At 39.1% G+C, this 16054-nt stretch overlaps 1 protein-coding gene across 2 annotated transcripts in view; it reads right to left on the bottom strand.

Moving 5' to 3' along the window:
• Positions 1-5442: 5442 nt before the first annotated feature.
• kibra (WW and C2 domain containing protein kibra) overlaps positions 5443-16054 on the bottom strand; it is a 47614-nt gene continuing 37002 nt past the window's right edge. The window contains exons 14-16 of one of the 2 annotated variants that reach the window (XM_071683064.1): positions 14041-14231; positions 13301-13434; positions 5443-7304 (exon numbers count right to left, since the gene is read on the bottom strand). In XM_071683064.1, coding sequence (XP_071539165.1) covers positions 6848-7304; positions 13301-13434; positions 14041-14231 — 782 coding nt within the window. In that variant the 3' untranslated portion in view covers positions 5443-6847. The remainder of the gene's footprint in view (positions 7305-13300; positions 13435-14040; positions 14232-16054) is intronic. The other variant, XM_071683065.1, reaches the window with a different exon arrangement.

The following is a 16054-nucleotide window of genomic DNA, read 5'->3' as shown; positions in this document are numbered from 1 at the left end:
TCAAAAATCATACCTGGTAATAGTATAAGATTGTTTGCTCACTGGTAAGTGGTGTTTTCTCTACATGCACAATGCTATGTTATCCTTGAAAAAATAGAAAAATAATGTACATAGAATGCCAAATTAAAAATTCTCAAAATTAGTACAGTGCAGTAAACAAACAGCCAATCTATATGTGAGTTTAAGTTCATAGGTGAGGTGGTGATGGCATAGTATACCTATGTTGCACAAAAGAGGGTGGGCAGAGGTAGTAACTATGACTATCCATTTCTCTCTCCCTCCCTCATGCTTATGGTGATGACAAATTCTTGTTATAATATCATGTATGTTAAAATATTGCAAAAATTTATAGTGTTGTGATACCAAAAATCCATGGGATTGAGAGCAAGGGGGGTTGGGGAGGCTGGAACCCCCCATTCTTGTATTTCAATTTCTAATGGAGTGTAGATTTGAATGGAGAAAATTTGGAGGAAGTGGAGTGTTTTATATACCTGGGAGTGGACATGGCAACAGATAGAGGTGGAAGTGAGTCATAGACCTGGAAGTGTTCAGGGCCTGAACAGGCAGTAGGGTGAAAGGCGTGCATGGGACAGAATGAAATGGATTGATGTGGTGGACAGGGTCAACACATTATCAATGAACTGGACCAGTACAGGAGTCAACACATTGTCAGTGGACTGGACCAGGACAGGGGTCAACAAATTGTCAATGGACTGGACCGGGGGTCATGAAGTAGCTGGGGGGAACTACAGAAAGGTCTGTGGGTCTTTGTTGTGGACGGGGGATATGGTTTACATGCATTGTACATGCCAGCTACAGAATGGATGTAAGCAAATGATGCTTTTTGCATTTGCAAATGATGCTTTTTCTTTGTCTGTTCCTGTCACTACCTCATTAATGTGGAATACAGCAAACAGTTACGAAAGAAATCAGTAGAAGCACTTAAGAAAAATCATTTGATATATTCCTCCACAGTCTTATGAATTAATTAATGTAATAGCTACACTTACATGGAATCCTTAACAAGAATAGGTAGCAAGATTTATAGTCTATTACACAAAAAGTAAATGGCTAATCCCATGAGAGAGCTTTGAAGGGAAAGTTGAAGTGGTGGTGATAGAGTTGGAAGACAGGTGGAAGGAGTAAATACTACCTCTTTTTCCTCCCTCCCACTTGCTTTTGCTCTAGTTATCCGTTCCCTCATGAAGCCATCTTTGATGGGTTGTTATTGTATAAATCTCTTCATTTTGATGATTTTACTCAAGCAGGCTGTGAAGAAGTAACCACTACCACTCTTTCCTCCCCAGCTACTCAATCATGTCACCACTATGGCCCCTCACAGCTGTGTTCTTTGATTGGTTCTATTGTGTAAATTTCTTCCCACCTTAAATTTTACACTCGTTATTTTCACTGTACATCCTATGTCGTTATTATTCATGCCAAACATGGAATTGATTTCAGTTTGAGATGAGTGAGGATTTGCACCAAATGACGCATTATAGCACTCTACTCTGCTGCCAAATTAGTGGAAAAATCACCAAATCTTGTGAATATAACAGCCCTTTCTGCAAATATTTGGGTTTGTGTTTAGGAATTCAAGTGATAACAAGGATCAAATTATATATTACCCTCTCCATGCTTCCACTAGAACTCACCACTACATCCATCTGTGCCTGCACATGTGCTTCTACTGGTGAGTGCTCTTGCCAACTTTTTTACTATTTTCACAAAGTGCACTTGTATTTTATATTTACATTTATCACTTTATATAACTAAGTGCACTGTGTATGAATTTGCCATATGTGTCTATTACATGTTATGGTACCAGATAACATATACTGCATGTTTTACTTATCCATAACATTATGTTACCTGGGGGTGTGAGTTTGAATGGAGAAAAATTGTGGAAAATGAAGTGTTTAAGATACCTAGGACTGGACATAGCAGCAAATGGGACCATGGAAGCAGAAGTGAGCCACAGGAAGGTGGAAGGGTGAAGGTTCTTGGAGCACTGATGAATGTATGGAAAGAAATAGCATTATCTGGGAGGGCAAAATTGGGTATGTTTGAAGGAATACTGGTCCCAACAGTATTATATAGATGTGAAGCATCTGTTTGGAGGATGGTGAATGTGTTGGAAATGAAATGTTTTCGGACAATATGTAGTGTGAGGTCGTTTGATCGAGTAAGAAATGAAAGGGTGAGAGAGGTGTGTGGTAATAAAAAGAGTTTGATTGAAAGAGAAGAAGAGGGTGTGCTGAAATAGTTTGAACACATGGAGAGAATGAGTAAAGAAAGGTTGACAAAGAGGATATACATTTCAGAAGTGGAGGGAACCAGGAGAATGGGGAGACCAAATTGGAATTGAAAGGATGGAGTGAAAAAGATTTTGAGTGATCTGGGCCAGAACATGCAGGGGGGTGAAAGATGTGCACAGGACAGAGTGAATTGGAATGTTGTGATATACGGGGATCGATGTGCTGTCAGTGGACTGAACCAGGGTATGTGAAGCATCTGGATAAATCATAGAAAGTTCTGTGGAACCTAGTTATGGATAGGGGGCTGTGGATTACACGTGACAGCTAAAGGAAGATGTGAGCAGATGTGGCCTTTCTTCGTCTGTCCCTGGTGCTATCTCACTAACGCAGAAAACAGCAATCAAGTATGAGAAAAATGATATTCTTTGCTTTTAAGTGAAAATTTGATTGAAAGTTCTGGGATACAGGGGTTAATTATCTTATCTCCTATGTTTATCTCCTATGATTGTCTTGGAGTAAGTGTAATTGTTATTTGGCCTAATTAGTATTGTAAATGAGGGTATGGGTAGCAAAGTCATTAAAGAAATAATGAACCTGGTAAACATGGCATTTCATGATCGATGCTGGGTTAAGATTGATACTCTGAGAAGGAAGTTTTTTTTTTTTGCATCATCGCTATTTCCAATGTAAGTGAGGTAGTGTCAAGAACAGATGACTGCACCTCTTGAGGGAAAAATCCTCATTTGGCCTGCATCTGTTCCTTCTTTTGGATAAGTAAAAGAGGAGGGGAGGATTTCCAGCCCCTAGCTCCCACCCTGTTAGTCACCTTCTGTGACATGCAGGGAATACATAGGAAGTATTCTTTCTCCCCTATCCCCAGGGATTATTATTTTATTTTATTCTCTTATACTTTGTCGCTGTCTCCGGCGTTAGCGAGGTAGCTCAAGGAAACAGATGAAAGAATGGCCCAACCCACCTGCATACACATGTATATACATACACGTCCACACGCACACATATACATACCTATACATCCCAACGTATACATATATTTACCCACACACATATACATATATACACATGTACTTAATTCATACTGTCTGCCCTTATTCATTCCCGTCGCCACCCCGCCACACATGAAATGACAACCCCCCTCCCCCCCGCAGGGATTATATAGAGGCACAATAGGCAAGCAAAGATCTGATCCTATTCAGGGGCCCATCCTTCAGGATTCAAGGTATACCATCAGGGCCATATTTCTTGTCTACCTAGAGTTGGGAGAGTGCTTGGAAAACCTCCATGAGGAGAATGTAGATTGCACAGGTTCTGTGGAAGGAGGATTAAAAGCAGAATCATCCAAAAGTTGAATTAGAGGAAAATTAGGTAAAAAGTGGCCTTAAGAGTTGGAGAGTTAGCTATAAATTAATTAGGTTGAAAGAGAGGAAAGGCTGAATTATGAATTAATGGGGATGTTTTATGTTAAGGAGCAAAAGGTTTTCTCAGGGTAAAAGTCAAGCCAGCACATTTTCTTGTTTTTCAGGGAATATTTTATTACCACAAACTACTTATTACCTATATTTATTCATTATACTTAATCGCCGTCTCCTGCTTCACCGAGGTAGCGCAAGGAAATAGACAAGGAATGGCCCAACCCACCCACATACACATATATATACAAGGAATGGCCCAACCCACCCACATACACATATATATACATAAACACCCATACATAAACATGCATTTTAACGTATACATAAATATATACACATTGGAAAGGATCACAATTTTGCGCGTGATCAAGATATTCCTGAGTCCATGGGGAAATTGAAACACTTATCGTGTTTCATTTTCCCCATGGACTCATAGGAATACATATATACACATGTACATATTCATACTTGCTGCCTTCATCCATTCCTGTTGCCACCCTGCCACACATGAAACAGCATCCCCACCCTCCAGCGAGGTAGTGCCAGGAAGACAAAAAAAAGGCCACATTTGTTCATACTCAGTCTCGCTGTCATGCGTAATGCACCGAAACTACAGCTCCCTTTCCACATCCAGGCACTTCACATGCTTTGATTGACAGCATGTAGACCCCGATATACCACATCATTCCAATTAACTCTGTTCCTTGCACGCCTTTCACCCTCCTGTATGTTCAGGCCCCGAATCGCTCAAAATCTTTTTCACTCCATCCTTCCACCTCCAATTTGGTCTTCTGATTCTCCTTCTTCCCTCCACATCTGACACATATATCCTCTTTGTCAATCTATCCTCACTCATTCTTTCCATTTTGGACACCCTCTTCTGCTCTCTTAACCACACTCATTTTATTACCACACATCTTTCTTACCCTCTACCCTCTCATTACTTACTCGATCAAATCACACCATATATTGTCCTCAAGCATTTCATTTCCAACGCATCCACCTCCTCCGCACAACCCTATCTATTAGCCCTTGCCTCGCAACCACATAACAATGTTGGAACAACTATTCCTTCAAACGTACCCATTTTTGGTCTCTGATATAATGTTCTTGCCATCCACACATTCTCCAATGATCTCAGAACCTTCGCCCCCTCCCCCACCCTGTGACTCGCTTCCGCTTCCATGGTTCCATCCACTGCTTCTAGATATCTAAGACTTCACTTCCTCCAGTTTTTCTCCATTCACACTTACCTCTTAATTAACTTCTCCCTCAACCCTTGCTCTTATTCATATTTACTTTCAACTTTCTTCTTTCACACACTTTACCAAACTCAGTCACCAACTTCTGCAGTTTCTCACCCGAATCAGCCACCAGCGCTATATCATCAATAAACAAATGACTTGCTACCCAAGCCCTCTCATCCACAACAGACTGCATACTTGCCCCTTTCTCCTAAACTCTTGCATTCACCTCCCTAACCACCCCATCCATAAACAAATTAAACAACCAAGGACACATCATGCACCCATCGCAAACCGACATTCACTGATAACCAATCACTTTCCTCTCTTCCTTCTCATACACATGCCTTACATCCTTTGTAAAAACTTTTCACTGCTTCTAGCAACTTACCTCCCACACCATATACTCTGAAAACCTTCCACAAAGCATCTCTACTATACCACAAACTGTCCTAGACAATTATAAATCAAATTATAATAGGAATATTATAGGGTAATAAAATTCTGGAGTTGTTTTAACTTTGTTAGCATAAATAACAAATTTGTACCTGCCAAAGGCACATGGAAATAGCATATAGAATGATTCTATTTACATATTTACAATATATTTTTTGGTTCAACTTATCAACATGAAAGTTTGAAATGTAACAAGTTAGTACTCATTCTTGGACACATCTATTATGTAATATTATCAATCTGTTAGCGGACAACAACTCTATCCATAATATAAACAAGTTATAGATAATATATAAATACTCTTCATAAGTCTGGCCCTATCAATGTACAAATATATAAAATTAATTTGGTTTAAGTCATAAAAAACATGACTGTAAAAAGTGAAGATACGAGGAAGAAGACTTAGTTCAAACACAACTAATATTGCTTGCTTTCACAGTTGCCAACAGTTCCATAACACAACAGCTGCCAACGCAAAGTTCCCACCTGCATACCAGTACTGGCATGTAATTTTTCAACAATTCTGGGAAAGTGTCAGTGACTATACAAACATGCTTTAAAGTCAGGTTTGGACCCGAGGTTTATTCTAAAACTTTCTTTACAAGCTAAAAGGAGACTGTCTGCTTCCTTGTATGAAATTTTTATGAAAAAATTATTTCATAGTATACAGAAAGTAGACAATCTCCCCAACATTGGAGACAGAGCAGGTACACAAGTAAGCCTTGGTATCCAAGCAAAGTAGTGACATTTGCTGTACCACAGGCAGTTCACCAGTATTGAAATTTCCAAGAACTGTTGAAGCATCTCTATAAACTACATCTGCACATTCTTCCTTTGAGTATGATCAAGTGAGAATTATCTAAATCTCCCAAGAAGTGGAAGACAAGAGGGAAGTATCACTAGTGGAAGGCATGGCATATACAAACTCTTATGACATTTGTGACATTCCATCACTCCCATGTTAATGGGCCATGCGTCATATAAAAAAAATGTATAGTTTTTAAGTCGCTATAAAAGAAAAACCTTAAATATATATCATCTTTGCCTTATGAGCAAATAATGCCATATACTGATCTTTTGTGGCTTTAATATATATAACTATTAACAAAAATAAACTGTGAAGATCCTTGGGTGAGTTCATCAAGGGATTCTTACTGTCAAGTGAGTGAGAAGGTCATGAGACGTCTACCCAGCAACACAGGCATATGGAAGCCTCTTCATATGAAAGATGAAAACCCTGAAGAAAGCAAGACATCTATAAACCAGTCCTGTGTCAATGGTTCGAGCTGTAAAATACGAGATTCAACAACTAAAACAGTAAAGTCCCTTGCACCTGTCTTCGCTTTAAATCAGGGTCTCCTAAATAAATAATAGTAAGCCTGGTGGCACTAGATAGACCGAGTCATGAGTATATAGTATACAAAACCACTGATTGATCCCCTAAGTTAAAAAGGAAAGATCAGACTTCCACACCCTGGTCTTCTGTGCTGAAAAGAACATCAGGGCGGAAGACCTTGGGAATGGCACCAGTGGTTGATTGCCTGGCTGTTAACTGCCTTACCACCAGGGAGGCAGACCCAGGCAAGGAGGATGAAGTAGCTGTTGAGGTGGGTGGTGGTGATTTAGTATCGGATGTTGATGTTGGTGATGATGGGGATGATGTAGGTGGAGACTGTGTGGGAGTATGTTCATCAGACTTTTGATCTGAGCCGGAATATTGTAATCTTGTAATGCACTGTGATGATTGGGTTGGATTTTTATTTTCTGAAGTATTTGACGAACATGACGGTAATGTGGTGGCTGCGGTGGGTTGAAGAGGACTCAATGGTTCAGTGGGAGATGCCATATCACTGTCAGAATCCATTGTCAGAGGAGGAATGGTGGGACTGGACTTGAGGAAGAATGCCATCTTCTCCCTGGAAAAGTGAAACTAATGAAAATATCTGAAAATAATCAAATAACTCATGCAAGATCAAAAAAATTATAAAAGAATCAAGCCATGGTTTCATTAAGAGAATGATAACCCTCCTACCTTCCTATTCACACATATGCTTAATATCCCTGATAAAAACTCCTTGCTCCATTCAACCCATACATTCATAGCATTTTCCAATTGGAATCTCTGTAAACAATATCATGTTTTCTCCAGGTCCAAAAAAATAACACACAAGATGCTCAGTCTCTCTCCTAGTACTCTACATTCACAATCAACAAAGTAATTATCTAGTCCACATATCTACTTCTCTTGAAGTTACACTGCTCCTCTCCACTAAATTGCTCTAAGCATGATCATCCTCGCATCACCACTCTCCACACATTACTAGGTATCTAGGTATCCTGAACATGCTTGTACCTTTATAATACAGGCATTCACCTTTGCTCCCAACAGTGAAATGTGGACAAGTCTTGGGCCTTGACTATGTAAGAATGTGGGATGGATATGTTGGAAATGAAATTCCTAGTTGATTGGGTAAAGAAAGTGCAACCGAGAGATGTAGAATTAGGCACAGGATGATTTAGAGAGCTGATCAGGGTGTGGTGAAATGGTTTTAGACATGAAAAAATTAAGAAAGAAAAACTCAGAAAAAATGGTGTATCAAAAGTGAAGGTAGGAAAGGGAAAGAGACAAGTGAAGAGATAAAAGGATGGAGAAAAAATGGTGTATCAAAAGTGAAGGTAGGAAAGGGAAAGAGACAAGTGAAGAGATAAAAGGATGGAGTTAAGGAGGCTTTGAGGTATCAGGTGCAGGAGACTTGCATGGGGTAGAATGAATTGGATCAATGTGGTATAAGAAGCACATAGCAGCTGATTCATTGTCTTTGCCCCTACGACCTCCAAAGACAAAGCCCACATTCTATGATCATACCCTTGCATTCATCTTCCTCACCATCTCATTTATTAAGAAATTAAACAACCATGGTGAAATGATACATCCTTGATGCAGAACCACCACCACTGAAAAATACTCCTACTCATACACATGCCTTAATGTCCTAGTAAAATCTCACCACTGCATTTAGTAACTTTCCATTTACCCATATATTCAAAGGACCTTCACAAGGCCCCTCATTTATTAAGCAGAGGGAGTTGTACACTATTGGGGCCCCATCTCTTTAACATTCTTCTCAGTCATAAAACTTCTTAAATTTATGTATGCTGTTTGCATTACCCATGCCCTTGGTCATCTTAATCCATTCATCCACCACTCTTATTTCTTATTTTGTAATTACTAACATGGAATACACAAATAATACACCAAAAATCAAGGCTATACACAAATAATACACCCAAAATCAAGACTATCTCAGGTGAAAGAATAAATTGGAAGAGAAAGTACAAATTAATCAAGGATTCATAAGTGTTTCTTGACCTGACTCTTGAAGGAGGAAAGGTTGTATGAAGGGGGAGAGGCAACAAAAGAAGGAAGAGAATTCCACAGCTTAGCTGTCTGAGTAAAGGATATGATATCATTGCAGCCAATTCTTGAGTGGCTGGTCTCCACACATAATTTGTGGGAAGCATCAAGTTAACATGTGCTACAGGTCCAAACCTTCAAGAGTAGGAACACATGCAGACAGTTTATGAAAACAGTGGCCAAAATACTACCTACAGAATAGAGAGAGAGCAGCAACATCAACATGTACAGAAGGGGAAGGTTGAAGAGAGGTGTTGCTAGCAGAGTTAATGAAACAAAAGCTTTTGATTCCACTAGTTTATAGAGGTGGAGGATATAGAGTAGAGCAGTTTTCCATATATGGGTGAATAAAACCCCTGTAGATGTGGAAAAGCTGCTCACTAAAATAATAATTACCACACCTACATAAAACTCCTAGTCTTTGGGAGGCATCCTTTGTGACAATTAATTATATGTGGTTTCCAAGACAAAGTGGTGGAGGGTTATACTGAACATGAATATATTCTATATAATTACAAGGTTAATGTGAGGTATTCTGAAATAGAACTGGGGAAAAAAGAAATTTTACAAGGTTACCAGTTCCCCAGCTACACACGTCAGAAGAGAGACGAAATGTGATCAGTACAAGAAAGGAAGCAAGGATTAGAGGGAGGAAGGGACAAAAAGTAGGCTTAAGTATGTAAAGTGGAATCATCAGCAAAAGAGTGAACAGGGTTATAAGTAGAAGAGTGATCATTTACTGAAATAAGAGAGAGAGTAGGCTATAAGACAGAACCCTGAGGAACAATACTATTCATCAGATAGGACAGGAAGTTGTTGCTCCAGCAATGTCTACAGCAACAGAATGGCCCGAGAGGAAATTATGCATGAGAAAACAGAATGAAGCAGTGAAACCAAAGGAAGTTTAGAAAGCAGACTTATGCCATACTCTGTCAAATGCTTTGGAGATGTCAAGGGCTATGACAAAAGTTCACCAAAATCCCTGAGAGAGTCATACAGGAAAGATCACCAGTGGACCTAGAACTGCAAAATCCATAACGGTGATCTGAAAGAAGTGAACAGTATTCTAACTGTTAGAAATAGTTAACGTTTTGGAGTGTTTCAAAGACTAGAAGTGATAGCAAGAGAGCAATATTTGGAGGGATTAGAGAGGTCTCCTTTGCTAGGGATGGGCTACACTAAGGCACGCTTCCTGGCTGAGGGGAAACTCTGGGTTTTTAGACAGGAAGAATAGTGCTCAGAGACACACTCCCTTAGAACATGAGGAGTTATGCTATCTGAGCCATACTCCTCGTCCATCTGGAGCTGGGAAAGCATCTGTAAGACCTTGCACAAGGAAAATACAGATGGCATAGGCTCAGAGGGACGAGATGGGGTGGAGGATTAGAATCTGAATAATCCAAGGTTGAATAAGGGGAAAACTTGGTGCCAAAATGGGCAACTTTATCAGATGGAGGATTAGCAATAAATTGATCAGGTTGGAAAAGAGGAGGAAAGGTTGAATTACAGAAGTTGTTTGAGATACTTATGGTTAAGAGCCAAAAAATTTGTCTGTGGATAAAGTTGGTACAATTTCTTTTTATGAAAGTATGCTTAACTCTTCAAAGAACAGCTTTGCAATGACCGAGCACAAATGAAAGCAGAGTGGATTTTGGGGAAAGAGAAGAGTTTTACAGTCTGGTACACACCATTCCTAATGTGACAGGCATCAGAGCACGAGCGATCATACCACAACAGGTGAAAAAGATTTAGAAAATGATGGAAAGTACATCACACCAGATAAACAGCACACATCCCAGGGTAAGTCAATAAAGAAGCTGTACAGTGATAACCACCAAGTGCCAAAGTTGACATTTTGGAGGCATGAGTATGCCCAATTAGAAGCAATAGCAATAAGACTAAGGAGGCAGAAATAGTATATGTATAGTAGGAAGGGTCAGAAGTAAAAAAAAAAAAAAAAAAATGTCAAGTGTTATAAGAGTGGTTATGATGGTTGGGAACTTGAGTAGGATGTTTCATTAACTGTTCCACATTCTTAATGAGAAAAAAGGCCTCAGCTCTATCAGGATCATCCCAGTTAAAGCTTAACCAATACTTGTGGCATACACTGAAATCCCCTATGCATAGGACAGTGCATGGATGAGAGCAGAGCCTCAAGGCAATTAGTCAGTCAAAGAGTTGTACATAGCTTGGGGGGGGTTACAGCAATCAGTCCACAGCCAACCCAGTTGTTCATCAACCCCTAAGGGTTGTAGGGGTTGGTGGATAAAATGCATACCTGGCTCTGGCTAGGATATATATGGACTGAACCGGGGCATGTGAAACGTCTGGGGTAAAACCATGGAAATGTCTGTGGGTCCTGGATGTGGATTGGGAGCTGTGGTTTCGATGCATTACACATGACAGCTAGAAACTGACTGTAAACAAATGAGGCCTTTTTTGTCTGTTTTCCTGGTGATACCTTGCTGAGGCAGGGGTAACAGTAATGTTTCTTGTGGAGTGAGGTAGCATCAGGAATGGATGAAGGCAAGCAAGTATGAATACGTACATGAGTATATGTGTATATGTCTGTGTATGTAAATGTATATGTATGAATATGTTGATATGTTGATGTATGTATATGTATGTGTGTGAGCATTTATGTATATATATGAGTGCATGGGCTGTTCTTCAGCTTTGTTTCCTGGTGCTACCTCGCTGGTAGCCTGTCCTGGTTCAATCCACTCACAGCACGTCAACCCCAGTAAATCACATTATTCAAATTCACTCTATTCCTTGCACGCCTCTCACCCCCCCTTTATGTTCCGGCCCGAGTGCTCAAAATATTTTTCATTCTATCCTTCCGCCTCCAATTTGGTCTCCCTCTTCTCCTTGTTCCCTCCACCTCTGACACATATATCCTCTTTGTCAACCTTTCCTCACTCATTTTCTCCATACGTCCAAACCATTTCAACACCCTCTTCTGCTCTCTCAACTACACTCTTAACCTTTCATTACTTACTTGACCATAGCACACCACCTCAAACCACATAATGTCCTCAAACATTTCATTTCCAACACATCCACCCTCCTCTGTATAACCCTATCTACAGCCCATGCCTTGCAGCCATAAAATATTGTTGGAAATATTTCTTCAAACGTTCTCTCCTTCCACACATTCTTCACTGCTCCCAGAATCTTCAACCCCTCCCACATCCTGTGACTCACTTCCGCTTCTATGGTTCCATTCACTGCTAAGTCCACTCCTAGCTATCTAAACACTTCACTTCCTCCAATTTTTTCTCCATTCAAACATACATCCTAATAATGTTGCTCTTATTCACATTTACTCTCAACTTTCTCCTTTCACACACTTTTCCAAACTCAGTCACAAACCTCTACAATTTCTCACTTGCATCAGCAACCAGTGCTGTATCATTGGAGAACTACAACTGACTAAATAATAGAGGTAAGTAAAGTCCCAAAATGATGTTGCCCATTTTTTCATATTGCAAGAAATAAAAGCAGCCAACATTTCTCATGCTTAAATGAAAAAGAAAGCTTCCAGACAATTTTCGTTTGAGCAATGGGACCTCCTTCTACCACCACTACAAAAGGGTATTTACCCATTAACTTCAGGGTTATACCAAGGCCATATGTTGTATTTGCTTGCTTTTTTGTACAAATCCTTTACTTTTGCTTGTATTTCTTTCATAAAGAGTGACAAGTGTCATTACTAAATATTCATCATGAGGCTCCTCCTCTCACTCAACCTTTATTGCTTACACTAGGGAATTTACATGTTGAATTCAGCCATATACCATGGACATTGTTAGCACGCTTGTTTGTATGTATCCTTTACTTTTACATGATCATATTTTTAGCATTACTAATGTATAGGATAAAGAAATGGGTGTGTATTCACTCCTTTTAAAGCAATAGTACTGAGACAGATCTGTGTTTAAGTCTGGCAAATGAGCCACTGACACCATCCAGTCACTTTTCCCACTCAAAAAAAAAAAAAAAAGTCCCATGTGTCAAAGAATATACATATATTAGTGTGTCTTAATTTATAACAAAATATATTTTTTACATTATCCCTAGGGATAGGGGAGAAAGAATACTTCCCACGTATTCCCTGTGTGTCGTAGAAGGCGACTAAAAGGGGAGGGAGCGGGTGGCTGGAAATCCTCCCCTCTCGTTTTTTTTTAATTTTCCAAAATAAGGAACAGAGAAAGGGGCCAGGTGATGATATTCCCTCATAGGCCCAGTCTTCTGTTCTTAATGCTACCTCGCTAACGCGGGAAATGGCGAATAGTATGAAAGAAAGAAAAGAAATCTTTTTATATGACTGTTTTTGTGAAAAGGTATTGATATGCAATATCTGATATCTGGAAGGGGTATTACCTATGGCTATGCAAAAAAGTACAAGAAAGATGGTACAAATGAGAAAGAGGGTGATAACACATAAAATATCACAGAGTTCATTACCATCATCTCAATGCTATCTTCACTTACTTGAATGATACAACATCGGGTTGGCCTCGTGGTGTCTTAGAATTTCGTAGTTTATGTATCTCTCTCGACGTTTTCCTTAGCATCTTCTCCATTCTACGGTCCTCAGGTGACTTGACACCAGCACCTTTAGTTGCCTAAAGTAGAAGATATTCTATAAATACAGAAATTAAACATAAAATGCACTTTATAAAATTCACTTAGAATATCATCCTACTGACTCAAAATCTGTTAAGATCACACATTGAGAAGTAAAGCTTTAACTCTTTAAATAAGTTCAAGTGAGCAACAGTATCAGAATGCATGTGGTGCTATACAACAAACTAGTACTTCCTAAATGAGCAGTATAACCTTTAAAGTAGGCCTCAGCTTTCACTTTAATCTTATAATCATCATGGCCTTGCAATAATATGCCAAAGACAAGAATGATATGAAAGTTTTTTGTAGTTCTGTTTCATGCATTACTCAGGTAGTGGCACGAACTGAAAAAGAAACATACCTATTTGCTCACATCTACTCTCTGGCTGATTTTAGAATAAGAATATTTTAACCAACTTAATCCCTTTCACCGTTACTCTCATTGACCCAAGCAGCTTATCTTTATTGGAATTTTGAACAAAATACTAGGAACACTTCAAGATAACAGTAACAAAATATGCAGACTTAAGCATTTTAAGTTATATAACTGTGAGTTGACACTGAGCTTAATAAAAGAAGTTAACAAGTTCAAAGAGGAGATTTACTTGAGTAAGGACACTAGTCATGGTGGTCTGGTCTGCCAGCCATGACGGTGGGTCAGGGGAGTTCTTCACACTCTCTAACTGAGTCTTTAGGCTACGCAAGCCCTCTAACTCTTCATGTAGCTGACGCAGGCGACGCTGTTGTGCTGCTAGATCCAACTCAAGATCCAGTGAAGTTCGGCCACCTTTCATTCCTGAAATTCAAATGAACCAATGAAATCTATACTTATACATCAAGTAAGAGCAAAGTCAAAGCATCATGAAAGTCCTTACTACCTAATTGCAATATAAACACCAGCAACATTTTTGCCTATGGTAGGTGACATAGCATGGGCAACTGCATTCTCAAAATAAGGCCAGCTTATATTCAAAACTCTATATATTAATTCAATTTAATCATATAGCCCCAAGATCCTTCTTACAAGGCTCCGGCAGTTGAAGACTGTAGTCCAATAAGATGGGAAACAATGGACTCCTTTGAAGTGAGAGATTCTTCAATGAGACTGTACTCCTTTTATTCCTTTGATGATGGTATATCCTCATGGAAAATGGCTTTTCATTCACAGTACAACCACATGCTCAAGGTGGAGTCAACTACTTCCATCCATTACCATTACAAGTATTATAAAACCCCTGGCTCCCTTTTATAGGGCTCTTGCAACTTCAAGTCTGCATTCCACACTAGAGCACACAAATGATAGAATCCTTTAGAGTGAGAAGGTCCTCATAGAAGCCAATCCTTCCTATCCAAAGATATTGGTACTGCTTTGTGGAAGGTGACTTCACCCTCATGTGTAACCACTTGTTGGCACAATCCAGTTACATAAACGCTTTACTCTTCCAGTAAAAACTCTCCAACGTATTTTGTAGCTTTCTTTCAGCATCCCATATTTGTAACACACTCCTCAAAGGTATCTATGTCAATCATATCAAACACTCCCCAAATCCATGAATGTTACATACACGTATTTCTCTGCAAGTATTTATCAAAATTCTTCAAAGCAAAAATCTGATACACATATTTTCTGCCATTCTTAAAGCCACCAAGCTCCTCCTCAATCTAGCTTGCATATTACCACCCTCTTAACACTCTTGCACACAAATGACTCAAAAGATCATCCAAAATGCTTAAACTGGCATGAACTTGCCACATATACACCTATTCCCTGACTTGACATGATTGTGTTCTTGAAAGACTTGCTGCTAGCTGAATTACTCTCAAGTCAAGCAACTAAAACATTTTTTTGAATGAGGTTAAGTTCCTGAGCAAAAATTTTTCAATGTAACTCTTACTGATGGACTATACCTAAAACAAATGAGCTAACCACAACTATACCACACTCTGTCATAATGTAATTGTGATGATATCTAATGAAAAGTTATCGAAAAAGGTGATGCCATTGGAGTGGGATGGAGTGGAGTGAAGACTCTCTGCCTATAAAGCACACCAGTAGATTCAGGAAATAATTTGTTTTGTCACCTAAGAAGCTGTAACTCCTCTGTGATACAGCTGCTGAGTGTGATAGATGATTCTTTATGAGATATTTTATGTGATATTTTTTAATTTTTATTTTATAATTCTTATACTTTTGTATCATGTATGAACTTTGACAATAAAGGCATCTTATCTCTTATCTTATCTTACTAAGAGGTGGGGGAAGGGCTACTCAATGTCACCCTCTGAACTATGTGATTCAGCAACTGTTCTAGCACAGTAAATAGTAAGTTGCTGAAAAATGTGACCATTAGGGTTAGAGGTGGTAATGGGGTTAAGTTTAGATTTGTAGTGGTAATATTCAGTAAAACAATGGTGGGAATGTTAAAGTAGACAGATTCTTGTAGGACAGAAAACCTGAAAGTGCACTGAAGGCTCTGGAAAATAGAAAATTTTAACTTTAGCAAGTAAGGAACTAGCATGAAAGAATACTTGTCATATGATGAATGAGAAACTGCAGAAGCTGGTGACTGAGTTTGGTAAAGTGTGTGTAAGAAGAAAGCTGAGAGTAAATGTGAATAA

The sequence above is a fragment of the Panulirus ornatus genome, chromosome 35 (genome assembly GCF_036320965.1).
Source record: "Panulirus ornatus isolate Po-2019 chromosome 35, ASM3632096v1, whole genome shotgun sequence".
Taxonomy (NCBI): domain Eukaryota; kingdom Metazoa; phylum Arthropoda; class Malacostraca; order Decapoda; family Palinuridae; genus Panulirus; species Panulirus ornatus.
Note: the sequence above shows the minus strand (reverse complement) of the source record. Positions and strands in the feature narration are given on the sequence as shown.